The sequence below is a fragment of the Protomyctophum bolini genome (assembly GCF_963924005.1).
Source record: "Protomyctophum bolini genome assembly, chromosome: 4".
Lineage (NCBI taxonomy): Eukaryota > Metazoa > Chordata > Actinopteri > Myctophiformes > Myctophidae > Protomyctophum > Protomyctophum bolini.
This window is the reverse complement of record NC_137865.1, coordinates 43,625,683-43,649,208: the sequence shown is the minus strand read 5'-3', so window position 1 is coordinate 43,649,208 and position 23,526 is coordinate 43,625,683. Positions and strand designations below refer to the sequence as shown.

Below are 23,526 nucleotides of genomic sequence, written 5' to 3'. Positions count from 1 at the left end.
CCCATTTTTAGAACGCTTAGAAAGACCTTTCTATGATCGCTACCGATTACGCATGACTGGTAATCGGTACCTTTAGTGATACCTTTCTAAAGAAAAGTAAGTAGAACTGGAACTTTAACTTTGACTGTGTGGCAAACTGTCATACTTCACTTGTGTCATCCTGTATATCCTGGTGTTTGGTCATGCCAAGTGCACACTGGAGGGAGGGGTGCAGTACTTAGTTTAGACAGTTTTTGGTTTAGACTATAGTCATTGGTTAGACCAGTCATTAGTCCTACAACTACAACCTATCTCAAACCCTCACCCTAAAAACCTAACCTCCCACGGGGCAGCACACCTAAACCTAACCTTAACCAGTCTAAACTAAGTATGCACCCCCATACTTAGAGCACCTCGGAGTGATTCACGGCATTTGAGATTAAGTTAGGCTCTGATCAGTACATTTCTGCTGTACACTGAGGTGCTTTGTGGCTACAGGCCTTAGTGGTTACATGTGCATGTTTGTTCTAAAGGCATGAATGTGGTGTGTTGAACTCAAGCATTTATGGATACTTCTATGCTGTCGGAGCGAAGCCAAATACAAATATCACGACCACAGTGCAGTATTTTGAGTCGTTTGGCATTGGAATGAACAACACTTAGAATCTGTCCATTAGCAACGACCCTGCGTTGTGGTTAAGTGTCATATTTGAGTAACGTTCACCTTCTTCATGTATAACTCAGCGTTACTAGCTTACCTTCAAATGTTGAGCACCTTCAACCTACCGTCTCACCTGTGAAAGCCCAAGTTAGACTTCGGCACACCACTGTGTCACGACACAATTGTGTATCAAAGTATAAATTAGGCTTAAGATTGTGCTGGTACTACTCACAATTTAAGCATCTAGCAGATGCTCTTACCGTACAATAAGCAAGAACAAGGTAATATAATATCAAATGCATAGAAATAGTCATCTAGGGCCCAGGCCGTCTTAGCGGTCCGGGCACCTAAGCTGCTAATCCAGCCTGACAGCGTGTCACTATCTCCCTCTCTCCCCATGTTCTGTCAACTTACTGTAAACTAAAGAGAGAAAAAGCTCCCAAAATCTCTAAAATAATAATAATAAAAAATAAATAACAGTTATCTAGGATCATAAGTAAACTAAGAGAACCTATCATCCATCTAACAGTAGAATTTAAACTATAAACACTATAGAATGCTTTAGAATGGCAGCTCAATAATGACCAGGCATAACATGCTATCTCCATGACATATTTTAGCCTTTACATAAGCCTGCAAGGTCGTCGAGGCTAGGGACAGGTGCTACGGCCGGTGCTACGGGCTACGGTGGAGTCTGAAGAGGCTCAGAGGTTTCCAGGCTATACTCCACTAACTCCAGTACCAAGTGCTCCCGTTCATATCACCTGTGTGGTCTTCCTCAGTAGCAGGGTATGTGGCAGCACGTCACAGACCACAGCCAGAACCTGTAGCAGGGCCAGCCTCTCGCCGCGCCCCGCCGCACGCCCCGACAGGTGCTGCTCCACCTCTAGGAGAGTCATGGACGACGTGTCCACTTCCACCTCCTGGTCCTCCTGGTCCTCCTCTGATGTCCAGCTGGTCAGTTTCTGCAGTAGAAGAGATGGGAACAGGTGTTGGTTTATTTATTTATTTGACAGGGACAAAGCTCATTAATCACAATGTAAATGGGCCAGAGTTAGCCAAAGCTAAATTTCATCTGTAGTCCCTGGGCAGGCTCTTAAGAAATGAATGATTATTATATTATGTAAGTAACTGTTTTGTATGTAAGTCTGCTGTGTTGTCCTTGTGTCTATGTAAAGAAAACCCTCAAAAAATGAATGATGTGTGCCATGTGTGCATTTATTGTTTAAAGAGATCCAATTATTATATCCAGTTGATCATATTATTATCTAAATCATTAATAAAAAGCCATTTATTTAAAGGCATAATGTGATTAAATACAAATGTATTATACATTTGGAATATATCAGGATATTGATTCATCCATGTTTAACCTTTAATCTATATGACCACATGATGACAAATACACTCGTATGTGTATTTGAAAGTATGTGAAAGTATGCCCATATTTCCGTAACTGTGTTTTCCCCATACAGCATCAAACGCTCCTCTGATATGAGCTGGTTGATAAGAAATCTATAAATTGACACTCAGATGTTAAGCAAGGAAAACGGAAGTACCAGAGGAGAGGTCAAGAGGCCTCTCGGCATCACGCAGTTCCATATTTTCTATATGTTGTATGGTTCGTCCTTATGCTTTGTCCTGCAGGCTAACTCTCTGACTAAACTGACCGTCGCATAACCCAGAGGAAAAGCAGAAGTATCGAGGGGAACATGCAGAAATCGTCATCTGGAATCCACCGATTTGGCTTCATGAATGTATAAAATGGGCAGGGATAGATATTTTAGATTGTAGCAGTGAGCCCGGTGTCTCTGATGTCATGGACACTGGGCTCACTTCCTTCCTGGACTACATGTTGTCTCAGTAAGACAGCTCTCCCCCCTATCCACAAGGAGGAGCAGTGCACCAAATAATTATGGGAATTGTATCCCATGAGATCTCATGTAGTACATTTCATATTCATTCTATTATTCAATCTGTAATACTTTTAACTTTAAGCTATTTGATTAAATACATGTTAAATCCTTAATACCTTTGTCTGTTCTTAACTTCACTCATTAAAGGACGCGCAGAGATAGCGTGCTCCGAGAGGGTTTTCTTTAAGTATCTCACTGCACAATTTGTTTGTTGTTATCAAGACAGGCTAGCAGAGATAAAAACCCAGAGGTTTTGTCAAACTAGCCCTCACATGATGTACTACACGTACTACTATGACAGTTCCTGTGTGTGTGTGTGTGTGTGTGTGTGTGTGTGTGTGTGTGTGTGCATGGCTGTGTGCGTGCGTTTTCTGCACCTGCAGCAGCTCCAGGAAGAAATCCCCAGGCAGATCGCTGTCCTTGAGCTCTGCCAATATCTGCATCAGACAGTCCAGCCTCCACTGTTCCTCTGCCAGGCGCTCATACAGCACGTCATCCTCATCACTGGGAGAGACAGACACAGTTGAAAGAGGTTCTACCACCCCAGCCTCCCACACGCACACACACACATATTTGCTCATAATTTAGCAGTCAACCAGCATATTATCGCTATTTTTGCCGGGGAATTCTTAAAAAAGAATGGCGCTAGAGTGCCAGCAGATGATGCAGATTTTACTCTGAAAAGCACGTTTTAAAAAAGAAATATCAATGAAAAACACCTATACACGTCCAAGGCACCCCATGGTTTTGATTCCCAGGACGTCCACAGCATAATTAGTCTGATAGTGTTAATATGGACTGTGTTGTCCAGTGCCGTCGTCACCTGGCAGTCTCTTTGGGGGTCAGCCTGGCCCCTCCCTCGCTCCCGGGAGTGAAGTGAAAGTGTGGTGGCACCCCGTGCGTCTGCTCCCTCAGGCCAGACTGTGGTGGCACCCCGTGCGTCTGCCCCCTCAGGCCAGACTGTGGTGGCACCCCGTGCGTCTGCTCCCTCAGGCCAGACTGTGGTGGCACCCCGTGCGTCTGCCCCCTCAGGCCAGACTGTGGTGGCACCCCGTGCGTCTGCCCCCTCAGGCCAGACTGTGGTGGCACCCCGTGCGTCTGCCCCCTCAGGCCAGACTGTGGTGGCACCACCAGGCCAGAGAGCTGATTCAGAGCGGACAGCGCTTCAAAGGGCTCAGCGTGACCCAAGTACCACAGCAGGATCTCCTGACAGGGGGCGCTGTGGAGCACACACACACAGAGAGCACAGACAATAAAATAATGTAACCACTTCATTTCAACGTGTTCTCATGGTCATCCTGGCAGCCGTTGGCTTGCAAAGTGAAAAAGATGATGACCACATGCAATACGGAACCAAACCATCATAGAGCAATAATAATGAAACTGTCAGACGGTACCGTAGGTGAGAGACGTTCTGCTTGGTGAAACACAGCAACGTGAAGAGAACAGGAAGCACTTCCTCCAGAGCCTTCAACATAGGAACTGAAGGACTGTTCCCTGTTAGCACCCAGACCTACAAAGACAATATATAAACTTTATTACAGGCTCGTGGCCCACAAGGTAAGACAGTACATCACATATACGAGAATACAAATAAAATAAATACAGTACATTTACCCAGCCTCACAGGTTACTACTCTAGGCGAGGCACTCATGCCAGTGTCCTCTGATGGACAGAGCTACGGCCTGGGTCTGTCATCTGTCCAATGAGTCCATTCAGTGAGCGATCCAGCCTGCTCATGAATTTAAATGTCAAGTTCCTCAATTGAGGAATGACAATTCCACAATGATCATAGTCATAGCCCAATCAATATACATAGGAACTGAAGGACTGTTCCCTGCTAGCACCCAGAACTACAAAGACAATGATCATAGTCATACCCCAATCAATATACATGGGGACTGAAGGACTGTTCCCTCCTAGCACCCAGACCTACAAAGACAATGATCATACCCGAGTCAATATGCAGGGCATCTTTTACAGTGTTGGCTCCGTAAGAGGCGAGACATCTACACATGAGTCTGTCCGCGTTTGTCCACCAGGGCTAATGTTGCAAACGGATCAGCAGATAATGTCTTGGGCACACTGCCAGGCCAAGAAAGTCGTTTTTTTGTCTTTGCCAAGTCAACAGAGGAAGACAATTTTACCTACAGTACCACGGGTCACGGACAAAGTCAAGAGAGAGAAGGATGAGGCTGGCCGGGCACTGCGTCAGGCACACAGAACTTGAGGCAAGTAAATTGACCCTATGGGAGCCAACCCAGGGAAAAGCCAAGAGGGGAAAGAAGCACACCATCTATAGACGTGTGTGTGTGTGTGTGTGTGTGTGTGTGTGTGTGTGTGTGTGTAAATTGACCCTATGGGAGCCAACCAAAGCTTGGCTGACAACACTGCAGAACTCAATAACCTGATGTTGGATAGGAAATTGTGGAGGGCAGCGATCCAGGAATCCCGAGTTGGTGTGGGCTAGACCTCTCTCTCGCAGCAACTAACTATAACTATAATAATCTCGGTCACTGCTGGACTGATCGGCTTCAAACTTACTGCACCCGCCACCCTCCCAGTAGAATGTAGATACAGGAAGATCCCCTAGCCTTTGTAATGATACAACACCCAATGTAGGTCATGCACATTTCCGCCCAACTAGTTTTGTTTATTTTAAAATAGTAGAACATAATAAAACACTTGACAACATCATTATAAAACACACTAGACTGTATTGTACGTGGTTCCATGATTCTTCCATCTCACCTTGTACACATCCTCCACACAGCGCGTTATCTCCAACTCCTCAACGGCAACCTGAGAATCACCTGGAAAACAGACGCAGACAACTAGGTTTACTAATGATATGCCTTCTACAAGTCCACATTTACACCCACAGCTTCTGGATTTTAAACGTGGCCCTTGAGAGGGTTAAATGATTAATAAGTGAGGAAGCAAATGGAACTTAACACTGGTTTTTACAGTGGCTATTGGGGTTCCAAAAAAATATCATATCAAATGAGGATCCATGGCCAAATAATGCAGAATGTCATATCATATCAACTGCAATTGGAAATGGGCTGTTGAACAGAAGACCGTGAGAAAGATGTATAGGCAATTACAACTACTGTGTGAAGGGCTAATCAAGCCATTATAATACGCCCTGCACGCGCGCGCACACACACACACACACACACACACACACACACACACACACACACACACACACACACGCACACGCACACGTAAATATCACTGAACATTCCATTCCAAGAAGCTGTCAGTGTGCAGAATAATTCATTTTATGTGACTAACAGCGGTAATTAACTGCTATACTAAGCTCACTTCTCTGGACATTGTTCCAGGAATACAGCACAGTACCCTCAACACATACATTGAAATGTGAACCATGTGGTCTAATAGTTGCTTTGATCTCATTTCAATTCATTTCATTTTTGTTAACAAAAGTAGAAATGTCACGATTACAAATTTAAGTTGACGATTCATTGTCACACAAATAATTGCAATTAACGATTTAATTGTGTTTGTGGCATTAAACGTTGGAACATATGAATAAAGAATACCGTTTGCCTGAAAATCAAAACTTACACAGGGCAGATATGACAAATACCTGAAATATACATTATTTCATACATTTAAAAAAAAAAGTAAAAGAAATAGAAGAAATAGCCGATCTACATTTATATTTGATCTATTTATGATCGTTTACAATGTTAGCGATGCGTTTTTTTTTAAACCCCAGCAGCGTAACGAGGCGATGAATGTTTATTTTGCTCACTCATGTGTTTATACGTTGCCGAGCACTGAAAATACTACAGTATTTTCAACTCTGGCCTTTGACAGCGGTTTTAGGCGAGCGCCTTGGCGTTTTCAGTCAAGAACAAAATTGGTGGACACCCCCCCCCCCCGTTTTAACATGACGCTCGACTAGGGATGTGCCGATGGGTGCATGTGTTTGGTCAGACTAGTCACTGGTCCAAAAAACGACAACCCACCTCAAACCCTAACCTAACCATAACCGCAAGCACGGGAGCAGGCGCTAGTCCGAGGTGCGGACGCATGTCTAACCAATGCTCCGTCGGACCATCGTATGCCTCCCTGTGCCGATGAGACATTTTGGGTGATATCGATATCCGATATAATTAATTGCCGTTATGGCCGATTATCTGTAAAGACAGACCGATTAATCGGACCGATTAATTAATCGGTCTGATTGATTAATCGAACAGATGCCCTTTAATCTAAAAACAACTAAAATCGTCCGATACCGTAATGTGTTTGTCGATTAATCTCCCATCACTCTACGCTCGACAAAAGAACCCAAAGGTCCTGGCTAGGGATGATGAACAAACATAGTAAAGTAAAACATAAGTGTAGTTCTGACCGGTGGGGGTGGCACAGCGCCGGAGAGGTCCCAGGAGAGGAGTTAGGAGATAGCGCTGGGCAAACTGGGGCTTGTCCTCCACGATGATGACCAGCACTCTAGTGGCCACCCGCTGGAACTGCAGGGCGGTGAGCCTATCCTTCAGGTGCAGCAGGTCTAGAATCTGACCGAAATATATTTGCTGGAATTACTAGTCGAAAAGAAGTGGAAATTCAGAAGTCTAAAACAGACCCGTCTCCTGTCTTCCAGCAATATTATATGCGTTTCCCTGTGTGTTTATAAATGAAACAATCCGCACACCAATTTCTGCTCCGAGATTTATTTATTCAAAGTGGTAACGTTTCGAGCCGTTTCGAACCTTTTTGGACTGAGGTCGATTTAAAAAAAAAGGCTTTTAAATCCTAAATTTTTTCTGAAAAACCTATGTTTCTATGTCAGTGGTGCTCAACCTTTTTCATGTCAAGGACCCCCAGAATGATCTCTATTGGGCCACAGACCCCCCCATCTCAAAATATGTAGTTCTAGGGACCCCACCAGAAGCAAATATTTTAGTTAAAAATGTTTGCTCTGAAATATATATATATTCAATGATTTGCGCCACATTTTAATGATTTTTCAAAAATAGCAGACCTACAGGCTCGTAGCGCGCCACTCGGTGGCACGCTACGAGCTTGTAGATCTGCTATTTTTCCAATAGCTAAATTATAACATATTGTTTAAAACACCAAAAGGGGTTTCCGCCCAAAATGGGTTAATGCAGTACCCTGCCTAGTAGGCACTTGGACGTGCCTACCATACTTTCTGGCCGTGACAGCCCGTGCACCAAAACAGAAAAGTCCTATCTGATTGCCTTAAACGACGTTAAACAACATTAAACTCACTTTGCCAAGTCACTTTGCCACTCGATTTCCCATTCACTTTATGCATGTGCATACCCTCTATTCATTTCCGTGTGCGTGCGTGTGTGTCTTCGGTCTTACCTGAGGGCACACCTGCCTGTAGTAGTCGTCTGATGACACAGACTGCTGAGGGCAAGCTGCTAAGATTCTGGCCACACTATCACATTTCCTCCAGTCTGGGTCGCCACCTGGTGGACATGAAGGTTACTAACTACTAGCATTAAGAAACACTAGCTGCTAAATGGATCAATGGAAAACCTGGCAAGTACACAGAGTAAGATAGTAAGTTAGGAACACATTTTAAAAAGGTAGTATGCTTAAATCTACCATTATGATCTTATATTAGAGCCTTGTTTCCAAAACAAGAGCAAAAACAGATGGGCAAAGTCAACTTCGCATCCTTCCTTCTCCCTCCTTCACTTTCCTTGTCTGGTCTTTCTTTCCTTTGTCATAATCATCATAATTGTTTCCATGAGGAAATATGTTCATACATAAAAAAAAAATCTGAAATAGCAGATGTAAGCTTGTAAAGTATAATCAATTGTCAATTCATGGTATATTTGTCCTATGCACTTTTTTTTTATTACGAAGCCTGAAAGCCAAACAGAAATGTAATTTCTATTCATAATGTTCCAATTTCCAATGCCCAAAACACAATTAAATGTGACATGGTAACAGCCCTGCTTCCTGATGTTCTGTCATGACCATGTTCTCTGCTGTGGTCTCTCCCATTACATAGATATACAACCAGTAAGACGCGCAAATGCGGGAAGCGAACGCAGCTCGTACATATTTAAGTTAAGTTATTTTTAAGTTAAGTTTTTAACTTAGCCATAACCATATAAGGAGTCCCCAAAGCAGCTATACGTCCAAATATGGAGTGTGTTGCATCAATCACAAACAAATCACTCAGCTCCATATATGGGCACAAAGGTCAGACACACAGACAGACACACACACAGACAGACAGACAGACAGACATGATCTACTAGGTCTCATAGTAAGTGCTCACTGAATTCGCAAAAACATAGATGCCTCATTGGACGCTGCAGTTAATTGGAGCGACTTGTATCGACGTGAGGACGGAAGAGCGGAAGACACGCTACGCCATGCTGCCAGCCTGCCACTCAAGTGACTACTGGACAATCACAGCGCGTCTTTTCCGGGACTTGTCAGATCCGAACGTCCGCTCTGTGTCTCGCGTTGCCAGACTGTTGTCTCTCGCAATACAAGTTGTCTGGCTAACAGCGCAGCTACACCTTAGCACACAGCCGTGGACAGAAGAAGCTGACGCCCGACGTCATTCCTGGCTTTTTAGACAGCTGGTGGATGGAAAAGAAGCTCCACCCCCGCGGCTGACTGACACAGAGGAGAGCGTTTCTGGGAATCTGTCCGTCTCATCAGTCACCTGCGGAGGTGGAGCTTCTTTTCCATCCACCAGCTGTCTAAAAAGCCGGAATGACGTTGGGCGTCAGCTTCTTCTGTCCGCGGCTGTGCGCTAAGGTGAAGCTGCGCTGTGAGCAAGACTAGTGAAGCACCAACCAAGCAGAAGCTTGGCCCTCACTTGAGTACAGACAGACGCCCCAGAGCGTCTACCATTCTATGGCTATGGTCTCTCCATCATTGATCTCACCTGGCCCCCCTTCCAGGATGGCTCTCACAACAGCTTGGACTCCGTTGGGCTGCATCAGCCGCTCAGACAACAGCTGACCACACAGACGCCTGAGCCACGGGGGAGCTGATCCCAGACCAGCCCTACTGGAACCCGCTGCTGCTGGGACAGGCTGGGAGAGAGACACAGAGAGGTGCACGTGAGCCTATAGGCCTGTCACAAATAGCACAATTATTAGCGCAACTAGCGCAATTATTTGAGATACCGTAATCGCAATTATTTTTTTTAAAGTTTCAATTGTTTCCATATTGAAAAATGTCCAAGCTTACAACACATCACTTTATCAACTATTTCTGCTATTTTATACATTTATTGGGAAGAAAAAAAATATTTATTTATTTATTTGTCATATCTTCCCTGTGCAATTTGTGATTAAGAAAATACAAATTGTAATGTTCCAAATATGTTCCAATGCAAAAACAAATTAAAATTGTTAATCGCATTCATTCGTGTGACAATTAATGACAGCCCTAGTAGGGCTGTCACAGGGCTGTCACAGTTACAAATTTAAGTTAACGGTTTAGAGACTGTCCACATGAGCTTTCTGTTCCCCAAGTCAAGAACACACACCACACACCTGTTTTGTTGGCCTGCCTTGGAGGATCAGTAGCTCCTTGACAACAATTGGCTGGTAGACTTTACCCAGAATGCTTTGGAGGGCCTCCCTGCACGTCTTGCGCTCTTCAATACTAAGTACCTACAAGAAACGGAAACAAAGCATATCACTCAGAAGTGAGAACAGACTATTTCTATGTCAGCTGCAAAACAACAGGTCGTAATCTCACCTCTACGTCGGTGGACTCGATGCAAATGGATGGAGAAGTTGCATCATTCTTGATTTATTTATTTAACTACAGTGAAATCCATCCAATCCACACCGCCCACAGCTTTTTCCCCTCACTGTATGTTTCTTTCCCCTTTTTACCTCCTTTATGATGAATTCCTGTTCTGTTCTTTGACTATATAGAAGTGTCTATTTGTACGTCTCTAAATGTTTTGATAAATTGAACAAGGTGGACCCTCTTGTAAACAAGTGTAATGCTTAAGTTAATTGGGTCGTCCACTCACAGTTAACAGTCTTTGTATTGAGTTTGAGCTTGAAATGTACTGTAATTCTGCAAACTGTTAATACATATTTCAATCAATCAAAATAAGTGTTAAAATGATACTTCTAGTAAAAGTTAGGACGTAAAGTGAGGGTACATGGATGCAGTGTGTTGTCAGGGAGACGGGGAGTTTTGACAGTTATGTCTGATGGCCAACAACAGCACACTTCCAATAAATAACCAAGATTTAATTCTCATTTCCCTTGACTCTGTCGCATCCTAATTTGCAGTGTGTACAGACATTCTTCATTCAACATAAAATTGAGGTATGAATTTATTACCATCTCTTTTGTACTACTGCCTCCGTCTGCCCGATGCGGCCGGTGACCCAGCTGACACAGAGCCGCCATGACGTCTCCGAGGTGCCGCGTGAAAACCAGCGTTGCGAGGGACGACAGCTCCGCCAGCTGTAGCAGGACACGGGACGTCGTGAAGAGACGGCGTTCCACTGCAGGCACCACTTCACCACGGAGGACCAGCTTTCCCACCATCGCCCCGAAGGCAGACCTGTGGCCTAACGGCACACCCACCCCCGGTGCCAAGTAGGGGCTGAGCCCCAGAGAGACCACAAACTGGAGCGCCGCACCGAGAGTCTTTTGTTGCGTTACGCTGAGAACGTCCGGGGGTAAGGGCGGGGCCATCTCCGGGGTGCGCAGCCTTGCTGCCGAGACAGCAGAGTTTTGGTTGAAGAGCGCCAGCTGGACCGAGAGGTGTCTGGCTAGAGCGAGGAGCAGGAGGAGACACTCCTGAACAAAGTTCCATATAGCGTCCTCTGTGTCACTAGAGAACCAGGTTGCCTCCGCCATCACCTCCTCCCTCAGCTCCCTCACGTCTCCAAGGCCCGTCTCACACTGCAGCTGCTCCAACAGCAGAGCTCGGTTGGCCTGCAGCGCTGCCACGAAGGCCTCCTGCTGTGAGGACTGGGCGTCGCCCACAGCAGAGGCCTCTGGGGATGTTAATAAAGGCAACATTATTCCACGGGTCGTCCGCGGTTGTGCATAAATAATTACATTAGAAAAGACAGGTTATTACAATGTGTTAAAAGCTGCAATCCACATGTCTTTCCTAGGGGAGGCATACTATGATCCGACGGAGCAATGATCCGACGCGCATTGGTCCGAGGTGCGCTGGGGGTCGGGAGAGGGTTTGGTTTAGGTGTGCTGCCCCGGGGGAGGTTAGGGTTAGGGTCTGTGCTGGGGTCACCAATATCAAGAGTTGAGACACATATCTTTGTCAACACTGATGTTATGAGTAACTTTCGCTCAATTAAAGTGTTCGAGTTAGAAAGTGCTCATTGTAAATCACTCAACATCCTGTGTGCCACCTTGTTGGTGATTTATTTAAAACAAGTGCTTCCAAATTCTAATACAATATAGAAAACTCACGGCTGCACAGCGTGTTTAATGACAGTCCCATCGTCATACAAAATTCATTCAACAAATAATGCACAGACAGGATTCTAGGAAAGTTAAACAACTTCCAAGTTGAATGGCGAGACGCGAGAGTGACAGGGGCCTTTATTTGATTGATTGAACATTTTATTTACAGTATGTAGAATGGGTAATTGGGTACATTTCAAACGAAAGCACAAGTCAATACAAAACTGCTACGAGGATTAAACCAGGAAAAGCACTAGACTTCAGGGTCCTCCATTTACCATTTTCAATTCACCAGACAGACAATTCGTACGGTAGGTGGCATGTAAAGTGTACCCTAGTTATAAAACACTTCAGAATGATACTGACTCTTACCTATAATAGTCTTAAGTTATGTCAGATTCATTCTATAGGACTTATGACTTTTTGATCCAGCTGTAGCCTGTAGCTGTTAGCTGTGCTCTCCTGTTTCGCAATGTCTGTCTTGATTTAACATTCTATGCACTTACCGAGAGGTTTCGTCAAGACATTTAATGTAGAGAGAATAGCAGAAGTCATCTCGGCTACATTAAGTTGTGAACACCAGAGAATTATTTATACAACTAACTACATTTCTGGACAATCGGAAGAACACATGCTGCTGGCTAATGTAATCAACATTCAACAACATTTGCACGTGTCGCCGGTATTATACGTCATATAGCGCATGAACCTGCGATTGGCCAGCCCAACTGATCGTATGACGTCGTAGACTGCTTTGCATAGAGAAGGAAGAAAAGCGTGGGACGTCCCAAGAAGTCTGACAAGTCATGACAATAGAGGGTATGCGTACGTGTGACATCATCATCAAACACGGAATTTCCGTGGGAACACTTACTGAGTGACAAAAAACTACTTTATGGCCTTGACAGCCCATACATCCAAAAAGATAACTCTATTTGATTGCATTAAACGACTTTAAACAACATTAAATTAACTTTGCCACTCGATCTGCCATTCACTTAATTTATGCATGCGCATACCCTCTATAAAAACATTTTTGGGGCCGAACAAATAATTAGAAAGAAGATTTTTTTAAATGAAATAGCCTACTATTTTTTTTAACATGTTTATTGATTTTTCTTTACGACAAAGTATTTTCAAAACAATTATTTTATACCCCCCACCCCCCACATCCCATGGCAGCACAAATACAAACAAAATATTTGAAGAAACATCAGTTCATAAATACAGAACAAATTAAAAAACTAAAAACAAAAAAAACACATACATTACATATAGTTAAAACAAACAAATGCACAATGTCCGTCACAGTTCCCCACCCCAATCTCTTTTTATTGACAAAAAGAGATTGATTAAATTTAGCAAGTTATATTAACTTTATTACAAGTTCCAAAATATTAGACATACATAAATATCCTCTATAAATAAATATTATTGCAGATAAATTAAATTACTTTATAGCTTAAAAGATGGCAGATTTATCACCAAAAAAAGAGGGGAAAAAGAAATCTACCATCAATCCATGTAGTACCAGGTTACCATGCCATAAACAGTAGATAGTTAGCCTAATATAGGCCAGAATAACAAATCACTGATTTGTTAATTTGAAATCAGATAGGCATAGGCCTAAACCCTAAAATAACAGCCTTGGAAGACTCTCAGACTGTATAATAAGTGTTTTAAAACAAACACAACAACAACATCACGTGAAACATGTCACTACTATTTTTTTCTATAAAAACGTGTCATCTCATCTGTAGTGGATTTTTAGAAAACATTTCTTGATTTGACGCACGTGCAACCAACTGCCACACGCTCTGTCATTGGTTTGAGGCGATATCCTCGTCCTCCTTCACATTTCTCCTTCATAAGAACCACCCTGTTTTGGAGCAGGACTCTGGAGTTGTAGCCGTGGTGTTCGTGCACACCCTCATCATTGATCATGAGGCATCCAGTGCACAGGCACTGGGCTTCAGCGATCGTCCGTGGGAATCTGGCATCGTTAGTGTTGGCTCTGTAATGATACAACCAGGCAACTCAGTCAGCCCTTTATTGGCCAATTCATCATCAATATATAACACTATGATATGAGCTCTATAGCCTGGCCTGCCTATACATGCAAGGGTTGAACTTGATTAGTCTAAGTTATAGCCTAAAAGTCAGCAAACCTTTTGACATGAAGTGCCATGTTTTAAATGTCGTAGTCTGTTAATTATGACACCACATCAAAATGAAATGTGTCCAAATGATTTTGATTGTCTATACATAACCTTTATGTTTTCTTTAGAAATGTGTTCTTTCACATCAGGATGTAATGATCAATATTTACTCTAGCATCTATGATCTAACCCAATGAACTCTCTCAGACTCCATCCCCATGTGAGAGTTAGGAGTTTGAATGGACGTAGAATTATGTGCAGAATGTAATTTGTATAATGAGGAGACTTCATTTAACTGACTAAATCAGTCAGTGTGCCAGTGATCACCCTCCCCTGTGCCAAATTTGGCACCTGTGCCTAAGGTTGCCTATATCCCTGAATTTATAATGTAGGCTAGCATACATTATAACAGGCTATTATTCCTATTAATCAATTTGAAATAGGCTACATTTTCAGCATTCGGGATAGATAGCCCTTATGCTGTCTCACTGACAGCTGTTCGATTGTGCTGCACTCGTTGCATATTCCTGTGTTGCCTTTGTGATGATTGGCGGGGGATTATCTGGGATCGACTACTTCAGTCTTGATATACAACATGCTCGTTATTATTACTCTGAGTTTGAAAGTAAAGAAGAGTTGTGTTTAAGCTGTGTCATGGTCCACTGATTCACAAACACAATAGCTTAGTCTAAAACGAAAGAGACGTTAACTCACATGTACCGCCAGGGAGAAAGAGAGCGGTTGGCGATGTCATCGGACTGTCTGTAGAGCATGGGGTCGCAGACTTTAGGACCGGTGGTGAACCGCGGCTCAGACGCCTGTGGGTAGTGCCGTTGGAGCTTCTTCTGAGCTTCGCTGTCCAGCTCGCTTTCATCATAGCACGGTAGTTTGGATGTCCACGCGGGGTTGAAAAATACTCCCATGAGTAGGACCTGCAATGCAAAGAATTAGAATACAATTTACTATTTACAACAAAACGGGTTTAAGTGTTTCACAAAACTTAAACGTTATCTTAAAAAAAAAAAAAAAGACCTCTCACACTAACCTGTAGTTTGTATAGTCCAAACATGTTGCTGTATAATCTCTGTGCACTGCTGATAACCGGCATGCGGCTGCAGACACCATGCCTTAATATTTATAGTCCTGCCTACTACCTGGGAAATACCGCAAGCATGAGGAAATGGAAATTGGCCGGGGATAGGATAGCCTAGGTATTTCTTTGACTTCCTCTTTCCACAAGAAGAGCAACCTACTCAGCTGTTTGACTAATACACTGTCATCATCACATTGCATCACCAATCTCAATTTGTCATGCAGCATATATTGTGTGTGCGCAAATAATGCACACGTGAATGATTTGAATTGAATTGAACTGATACTGACATGATGTACAAATACACCCCCTGGACACACCCGACGTCCCAGTCTCAGGGCGGACACTCTTAATCACAAGACCACTGAGCTGGTTGACTCATATACTTTTGAAAATATTTTGTAGATCAGATTTTTTTTTTTTTTTTCATTTTCCAAAGAATGTTTATAAAATGAATGAAAAATGTAATTGAAAAAAAAAACATGGCCTCCTCACGTATTAGGAGAGCAGTAGTCACCAGAACCAGGACAGGTGTTTTCAAGGAAGCATGGTTAAAATGGAGCTTGAAGTTACAATGGGTTTGTTTAAGGGACGCCCCCTGATACAAACCCTGGCCATTGTAACTTCTGTTTATAAGTCTTATAAAATGAATATCAAATGTCTAAATACTGAATCAAACAACTGAATCTAACACCTGCTAGAATCTTGGGCAGGCACACTCACACACACACACACACTCCATTTGAACCATGATAGATTAATTGAAAACACACACACACACACACACACACGCTAGCCAGACCAAATGTGTAAACAATAGTAATAGAATGTAGAATCACTTCAAAGTTTCTGACATCTACCACAGGCTACCCCTGTTTGCTTTCAAACACTACAATGCAGGTGATTTCCCAAGTATTGAGCATTGGTCAAAATGTGTGCTGTTAGTTGGGAAAAGCCCAACTTTGACCGTGTGTGACAAAATATAAACATGGATTTAGACGATGATAAGCACCTTCTTGACCAGTTAACGTTTGTCTCACTGTTGAACTGGGCGCCTTGGCAGAGAAAAGAATGTCATCAGGCGTTCTCGTTATCAAAATAGTTTATTTAGAAGTTTTCTTCCTCAAAAGCAAGACAGATACTTCTCGTCTCCAAGTGTCCCCAACAACATCTCTCGTACTCTGTGACAACTAAAAATGCGAGACAAATAAAAACATTGGTTCATCACTTGAGAAGGGCTAAGAAGGAAAACAAAATGCTGCAGATTTCTTTTTTAAAAAGCACTACTTTACATCACTGCCAAATAGTTTTTCTATAATCATATAGTTGCGAAAAATCTGATGACGGCGGAACATTATTGTACATGGTATGAAAAGTCATCTCGGCCATAGAACACAGAGCTTAGAGTAGGAGCACTAAGTTATGGGTTACGGTGGGGACCATCGTGAATCAAGTGGTCGGCTGAATACAAATGCTTAAGATATTCATGGCTTTGTACAAACAACCTTTTATTTTGACTTAATTGATATCCTGTGTATACAGAACGGATCCAACAGTCAAACCACTCCACGCAAATCAAAAGGAAGAAGAAAGAAAAGAATAATAAAAATAAACAAAAATCAGGACACTGAGAATAAGACGTGAAATTGGAGAGGATAAAGGGGGAGGGGTGGCCTCGGGGGAGACAGACATACAAGAGAATAGATTTGGTGTATATAAATTCACCGTATTCATCAAACACAACATGAGGAAGATTCTTCCTTTTCACTTAAAGGACCAGAGTGAGTAGCGAATGTCAAAGTTCACCGTTGCTACCATTCTGTTTCAGGACATTTTTTTTTCTTTTTTTCCCACAATGAACAATGTCATTGCCAGAACCATCCTCTTCTCCCAAGATGCCCTTGTACATTCCCCCCCTTCTAAATAGTGCGGTAAACTGCGCCACCACGTTCATAATCCCCTACAAGGACAACAGAACTAGGGCAGAAGGGGGCGAACAATGATCTAAAATGGAACACAACCCCATCCTCTCGCCGAGGATGAGAGGAGAAAATGTTTTTGTGTGGCCGCCACTTTTGTTCATGATCCACTTATACAAACAGCCTCTATACACGTGTGGGACAGAGCACATTTTTACACGAGTCCAGTGAGACGGTACATCTCATCACTGAAGGGTCGGGGTGGGGGATTTGTTGGTACGGCTCAACCCCATGACCCTCACTGTTGCCTGGGAAACTGGGATACACAGGCAGGCAGACGGACAAGCCGTGGGGCTCTTTACTTCGCGGGGATCTTTGCCCTCTTGCGAGCGATGGCGTCTTCGACAGCTTTCAGCTGTTTCAGCAGCTCCTCGCGACGCGACAGTGTGTTGCTGGGTTTGGTTGAGCCAGACGCCGGTCCAGTGGTTGAACCAGAGGCTGGTGCAGGAGGTTTGCCTGATGATGGCACCGTTGGGCCTTTCCCAGGCGCCTTGGGGGATGATGGGGGCATAGGCCGTTTCCTATGGGGGGCAAAATGTATACAGTGTCAGTGTCATGTGTCCATAATGCTTTGTCTATAGAGGGTATGCGCATGCATAAAGTGAGTGGCAAATCGAATGGCAAAGTCAGTTTAATGTCATTTAACGTTGTTTAATGCAATCAGATACTTTTCTGTTTGGATGTATGAGCTGTCAAGGCCATGAAGTCGTTTTTTTTGCCAGTAACTTCCGGGTATGATGATGCCACGCGCATACCCTCTATGTTTCATTATTGATTTGACAATACAAGTCTTTTGTACAAACAAAAGACTTGTATTTGGAAAAAAAGAGGAAATTCCCAAGAGCACATTACTAAGACCTATGACAATGATGAACCAGCTGGGTGGTTGTGGCTAGTGTCCGCCCTGACAATGGAAGGTCGGGGTTCAATCCCCGGGCGGAGTCACACCAAAGTCTATAAATACCAAGGACTATAAAAATGGGACCCAATGCCTCCCTGCTCAGCTATCTGCATCAAGGCTTGTCATTTAGATCCTGAGCACTATGGTAAAAAAAAATGTTTTCACTCAGGATTGCTCTATATTTTCCTGCATGTCCCTGCATGTGTCTCTGGTCCCTATAGCAGAACAACATTCCCAGGGCATCATGCTGCCACCACTGTGTTCGACTACTGTATAAGGATTTAAATAACGAGGTGATGCTCAGTATCTGTGCAGAAACCCGTCTTGCAGAAATCGTTGGACCTAAAGGCTTGATCATATGTACTGTACGTACAGCATCAACTGTGAGTAGCTTATACAAATATACAGACACATTGTGCCATTTCTAATCATTATTATTCAATTAGGCACACGAGGACTCAATTATGAGTGTCATAAAAACAATCGTAGATTAACTTTGATCAATTTCAGTATTTGTACAACACATTATAAATACTGTATTAATATTACTATACTATAATAGTAGCAAGAACACATTGTGTGCCCACACAACACTTACATGAAACACAAAATATTTCCCAATGTTATTTTTTTAATAAAAATCAAAGACATCCACAGACGTCTTGGGCACCGCATAACGGTAATTCCCTGGACGTCTGTGGACGTCTTGGACACAGGAAGTGTTAAGAATTCAAGAAGCTTTGAGGATGAATAAAATTAACCAACTAATAAACTAAAAAGGCAATAATTGAAGAGTGTGTAGCACCTAACTAAATATTATTCATGGAAGGTTTGGCTTAACGTTTTGGCTGATAAACCAACCAGTGAGGACCAGTTAGGGTATTTTGTAAGGGAAGACTTTTACCATGAAACATGCATAAACAGACAGAGGGGCTTGTCCGACAGTGCTTCCACCTATGTGAGGAGTTCCTCATTTAGGCCAAAGTCACCTGTGGTCTAGTAAAATTCCCATTAGGACACCCTTGATGTGCTGGCCTGTCTATTGTCCAAATATCTACTTTCACTTCCCCTTTGCGGTGACATTGAAAGATAAACAAACACTATGGCGTGCCTGACAGCTGAACTTTAAAAAAAGGAAAAGTACAGTGGCTTAGTCAGAAGGAGCTTATACCAACCTTTCTCCCTGGGGGGGCATAGGCCGTGGGCCTTGACCTCTGGGACGATCCATTCGAGGAGAGAGCGGGGGTCGGCCTGGCATCCTCCTATCGCGGCCTGAAAAACAACAACTGTTTATAGAACAAGCTGCATGGGTAGGAAGTGTAGTGAGTGGAGACTATAGAAGTGAATCATAAAGGTTTACGTTTTAGATAGGCGACAGGAACTAGTTGGCCACTAGTTGGTGATTCCACAGTTTACAGCGGTCGAAAGTACTTGCACGCTCTGCTTGCGCACTAGTTGGCCATTTATGGCCTACTAGTGTGCAACAAGCAAGTATGCACTCGATAGAGTGCAGTTCTAGTTTTGTGTCTAGTTTTAGTCGACTAAATATCATACGATTTTAGTCAACTAAATCTAGTTGATTTTGTCAATTAAATGTGTAGGATGACTGGCCGGTTAGCAAAATCATAAAATAAAAATGCTCATTATTATTATTATATGTCTTACTAACCTCGGTCTGGAGACATCGCCATTCGCTTGCTGAGGGGGGAGCCAGGTCTGTCTTTGTCCGAGGGCATGTACCTCTTCCTGTTACCACGGTCTGCCTGCTGCTACAATGACACACAGAGACAATGTGTTACCCCTGTATGTCTCCCTGCCTGACAATGATACACAATCAATCTAAGAAAGATCGCAATCTAGATTCAGACGCCTATGAGATCTCATCTGTAAATTTGAGAAAGGATGGTGCTGCACTAGTTGGCTGTCCAATTCATTTGAGTTACTCTTATGTTTTTGCTACAAGAGAGAGACTTTAAGAGAGGTTTAAGTACTTTGATGTTGTCTGTTTAAAGCCACAGTAGTTGGCTCCAGGTGCTACATTTTCAATGTAGTAATTAATGTTCAGCAACTACAGACTAAACACAAATATTTTCATGAAAATAAATAAGAATTGTGTGAGAATCGTCATCTCATCTCTCTTGTGTAGGAACATGATGAGTCACATTTGAGCTCCTTGCTGCTACAATGACAGACAAACACAATCAGTGCAAGCAAAACTGGTCTTTATTAGACAATTGGAACAGGAATATTCGATCAGCAGCAGCATCTAAAATACAGTTTTACGGTTACTAACCTCTCATCTGACTGGGCAGTAAACTGGCACACACAAAAAACGGTGTACGTGTGATGCGTGTGTGTGTGTGTATGTAGGCAATATTCAGCTGACAATGTGCTTTTGTGTGTACGTTGGCAATATTCAGCTGACGATGCGCCCACATGCAATACTTCCCATGACCGTGATTTTTCAACTACGCTACTCAAGAGTACGGCCTACAAACAAGATGTCGGATGCAAAACAAACAAAGCAACCAGATCTGAGATCTTGATTGGCAGACAACGTTGTGGAGGTTGCGTGAAAACGTGATTGGCCGTCACGGCGTCGTATTTATTAACATGCGCCAATTTAGGACAAAGCTGTGCTTTATACTTCGTTAGCACTGATGTCTCGCATATAAAATAGCAGATCTACAAGCTCAAAAAGACACTGCGGTGCGTTGTGAGCATTAGATTTAGCTTAGTGAACTAAATGATGCGTTTAGTTCAGTGCCATGAAGAAGAGAGCTCGGAATAGCATGCCCCTTGGAGTTGAAAATAGGCATTTTCTTGTGCATGTTCAATGCTTATAGTATGTGTGAATTAATACTGTGAATTATAGTAAAGTTGCAATGAGTTTCATCTACCCCTTTACAGATTTCCAGATTCACATTTTATGGATACAATTTACCTACAGTCACAAATGACAAACGGTGTCCTAGCTATAGTTACCTTGTTGAGGAGGGTGAGTTTGATGTCTTTGTGTGAACCCGAACCGCCATAGGCCCCCGGGGGCCCCATGCTGCCCGGTGGGGGGTGCATGTGGTGGCCTCCCTGGTGGCCTCCCCCCCTGTTGGGGGGCCCTGACCCCTGGCCCCGGGGCATGGGGTTGTGGCCCCCTCTGGGGTGCATGCCGGAGGGGTCCATCTTCCTACGCTCCTCTCTGAAGGGGGGTTCCTCTTTCTTTGGTGGCCTTCCTGTGAGGACAGCAGTCTGATGAACTACAAAGCTATTCATTAAACACTTTCAAAATACTGTCAAAATTCTTCAGCGTTTACCCTTTGTATTTTTCGAATGAAATGCCCAAAATAGGGACGCCAGGTGGTTAAAGTTGTACAGTACATACAGTACAAATTCCAGACCGACAGATAAGTTCTGGACTGTGTGCCAAGTTCATGTTACGCGTAAGTAAAACAATTCAAATACATTGTATTATAGTGCCGAATCACAGCAAGTTGTCTCATTGAGCACAGAGCACTTTATTATGAGCATTTAAAAATAAAATAAATTATATAGTCTAAGGAGTCTTCCTTTTTCTCTCTAACACAGGGGTTCTCAACGTTTTTGGCTGGGGACCCCCACCCCCCTCCCCACCACCAATACAAATTGACCGCTACAATAACCTTAATAATAGAGAAAATACAGATAAATACTGAAGTCAGATATAATCATTAAGGAAATGTATGGATGTACTATGTGTACCTATGTAAACTCTTAATTTCCATTTCCCAGCCTTTCAGTCGCAAAAACAAAACAAAAAAGTTTTTCTTCTTTATCAATAATCTGGCGACCCCCTGAGGGGCCACGACCCCAGGTTGAGAACCCCTGCTCTAACACACACACACACACACACACACACACACACACACACAAGCACTGACCTCTTCCCTTGTCCCTGGACGGGGGCAGCCTATCCCTGGGCGGGCCTCGGTCCTTGCGAGGTTGGCCAGGGTGGCCGGGGTGACCACCAGGGTGGTTAGGGTGACCTGGGTGACCACCAGGGTGGCCAGGTGTAGGTGAGCGGGAGCTGGCCGAGGACACAGGACTGGCCAGGTCAGCGTACATATCGTCCGAGTCGGCGCTCCGCACTGAGCTGCTGCTGGACGAGGCCGAAGACACCGAAGACACGCTGCTGACACTCAGAGACCTGCAGCCCAACCAGAGTACAGTTCATTTAGGATTATTTATATCCAGGAGCCAATGGGCTCCATGCACACAGAATAACTCTTCCTGCTTCCGGGCAAGGACTATTGAAAGAGGACGGGAAGCGAAGACCATACGGTGGACTCCATGTTGCTCTCTGGAAGGAAGGAAACATGCGCAATGGGCTATATGCAGCCAACACTTCAATGGGCTATATGCAGCCAACACTTCAATGTGCTATATGCAGCCAACACTTCAATGGGCTATATGCAGCCAACACTTCAATGGGCTATATGCAGCCAACACTTCAATGGGCTATATGCAGCCAACACTTCAATGGGCTACATGCAGCCAACACTTCAATGGGCTATATGCAGCCAACACTTCAATGGGCTATATGCAGCCAACACTTCAATGTGCTATATGCAGCCAACACTTCAATGGGCTATATGCAGCCAACACTTCAATGGGCTATATGCAGCCAACACTTCAATGGGCTATATGCAGCCAACACTTCCTCGCTCAGCTTCCTTGGTCTCAATTGCGCATGTTTCTTTCCTTCCAGGGAGAAACATGGAGTCCACCGTTCACCGTAATTTATTGGGAAGTTTTGTAAATATCAACCATTTATAATTTTAGCTTTTGTGATGCATCGTCAGCACAATAACCTTAACACTGAGAAAACCTGATAAGTCAGAAAGTGACTCATTTTCTGCCCGTATATGTATATGATCGGCCATGCATGTGATGTAATCACATTCGTGGCTGATGGCTGGCTTACCTGGATTTCCTAGGGTGTTTATCAGCAGAGAAACAGCACAACAGCAACAACATGGAAGAATGCAAGAGAAGGGAGAAGGGTGTTCAAAATCACATCTCACAAATGTAAGAATAATATAGAAGGTTCAGTTCAGTGTTTTCTTTTGACATGTCACGTGTCTGGGAATCCATGAGTCTGAGTGAGTCCATCCATCTCTAGCCTCGACGACCTCACAGGCTCAACTTATGTAATTTAGATAGCATTTTTGTAGATATAGAACTCTAGTGAATATGCATAGTTTCATTATATAGATATTCCCCATTCTCCCTGTGTCCCCAAAAAACATGCAATAATCCTGGTCTCTAAACTACCTCCCCCTGGCCAGCCGGGGCGCCTGATGGAGGGGAAAAAAACTGGTCAGAATAACGTGTTCCTTCCATGCGCTACGTCTAGCC

General features: G+C 43.5%; 2 protein-coding genes across 3 annotated transcripts in view; both read right to left on the bottom strand.

Annotated features, from left to right (window-relative positions):
• Positions 1–12,659, bottom strand: part of tango6 (transport and golgi organization 6 homolog) — a 39,648-nt gene extending 26,989 nt beyond the window's left edge. For both annotated transcript variants that reach the window (XM_080760955.1, XM_080760956.1), the window contains exons 1-11: positions 12,510–12,659; positions 10,906–11,570; positions 10,096–10,215; positions 9,480–9,630; positions 7,928–8,034; positions 6,948–7,110; positions 5,309–5,370; positions 3,954–4,069; positions 3,380–3,775; positions 2,934–3,060; positions 1,405–1,605 (exon numbers count right to left, since the gene is read on the bottom strand). In XM_080760955.1, coding sequence (XP_080617081.1) covers positions 1,405–1,605; positions 2,934–3,060; positions 3,380–3,775; positions 3,954–4,069; positions 5,309–5,370; positions 6,948–7,110; positions 7,928–8,034; positions 9,480–9,630; positions 10,096–10,215; positions 10,906–11,570; positions 12,510–12,558 — 2,157 coding nt within the window. In that variant the 5' untranslated portion in view covers positions 12,559–12,659. The remainder of the gene's footprint in view (positions 1–1,404; positions 1,606–2,933; positions 3,061–3,379; positions 3,776–3,953; positions 4,070–5,308; positions 5,371–6,947; positions 7,111–7,927; positions 8,035–9,479; positions 9,631–10,095; positions 10,216–10,905; positions 11,571–12,509) is intronic.
• Positions 12,660–16,348: 3,689 nt separating this feature from the next.
• Positions 16,349–23,526, bottom strand: part of zc3h18 (zinc finger CCCH-type containing 18) — a 46,071-nt gene continuing 38,893 nt past the window's right edge. The window contains exons 15-19 of the mRNA XM_080762524.1: positions 22,050–22,315; positions 21,121–21,365; positions 19,805–19,904; positions 19,311–19,407; positions 16,349–17,755 (exon numbers count right to left, since the gene is read on the bottom strand). Coding sequence (XP_080618650.1) covers positions 17,533–17,755; positions 19,311–19,407; positions 19,805–19,904; positions 21,121–21,365; positions 22,050–22,315 — 931 coding nt within the window. The 3' untranslated portion in view covers positions 16,349–17,532. The remainder of the gene's footprint in view (positions 17,756–19,310; positions 19,408–19,804; positions 19,905–21,120; positions 21,366–22,049; positions 22,316–23,526) is intronic.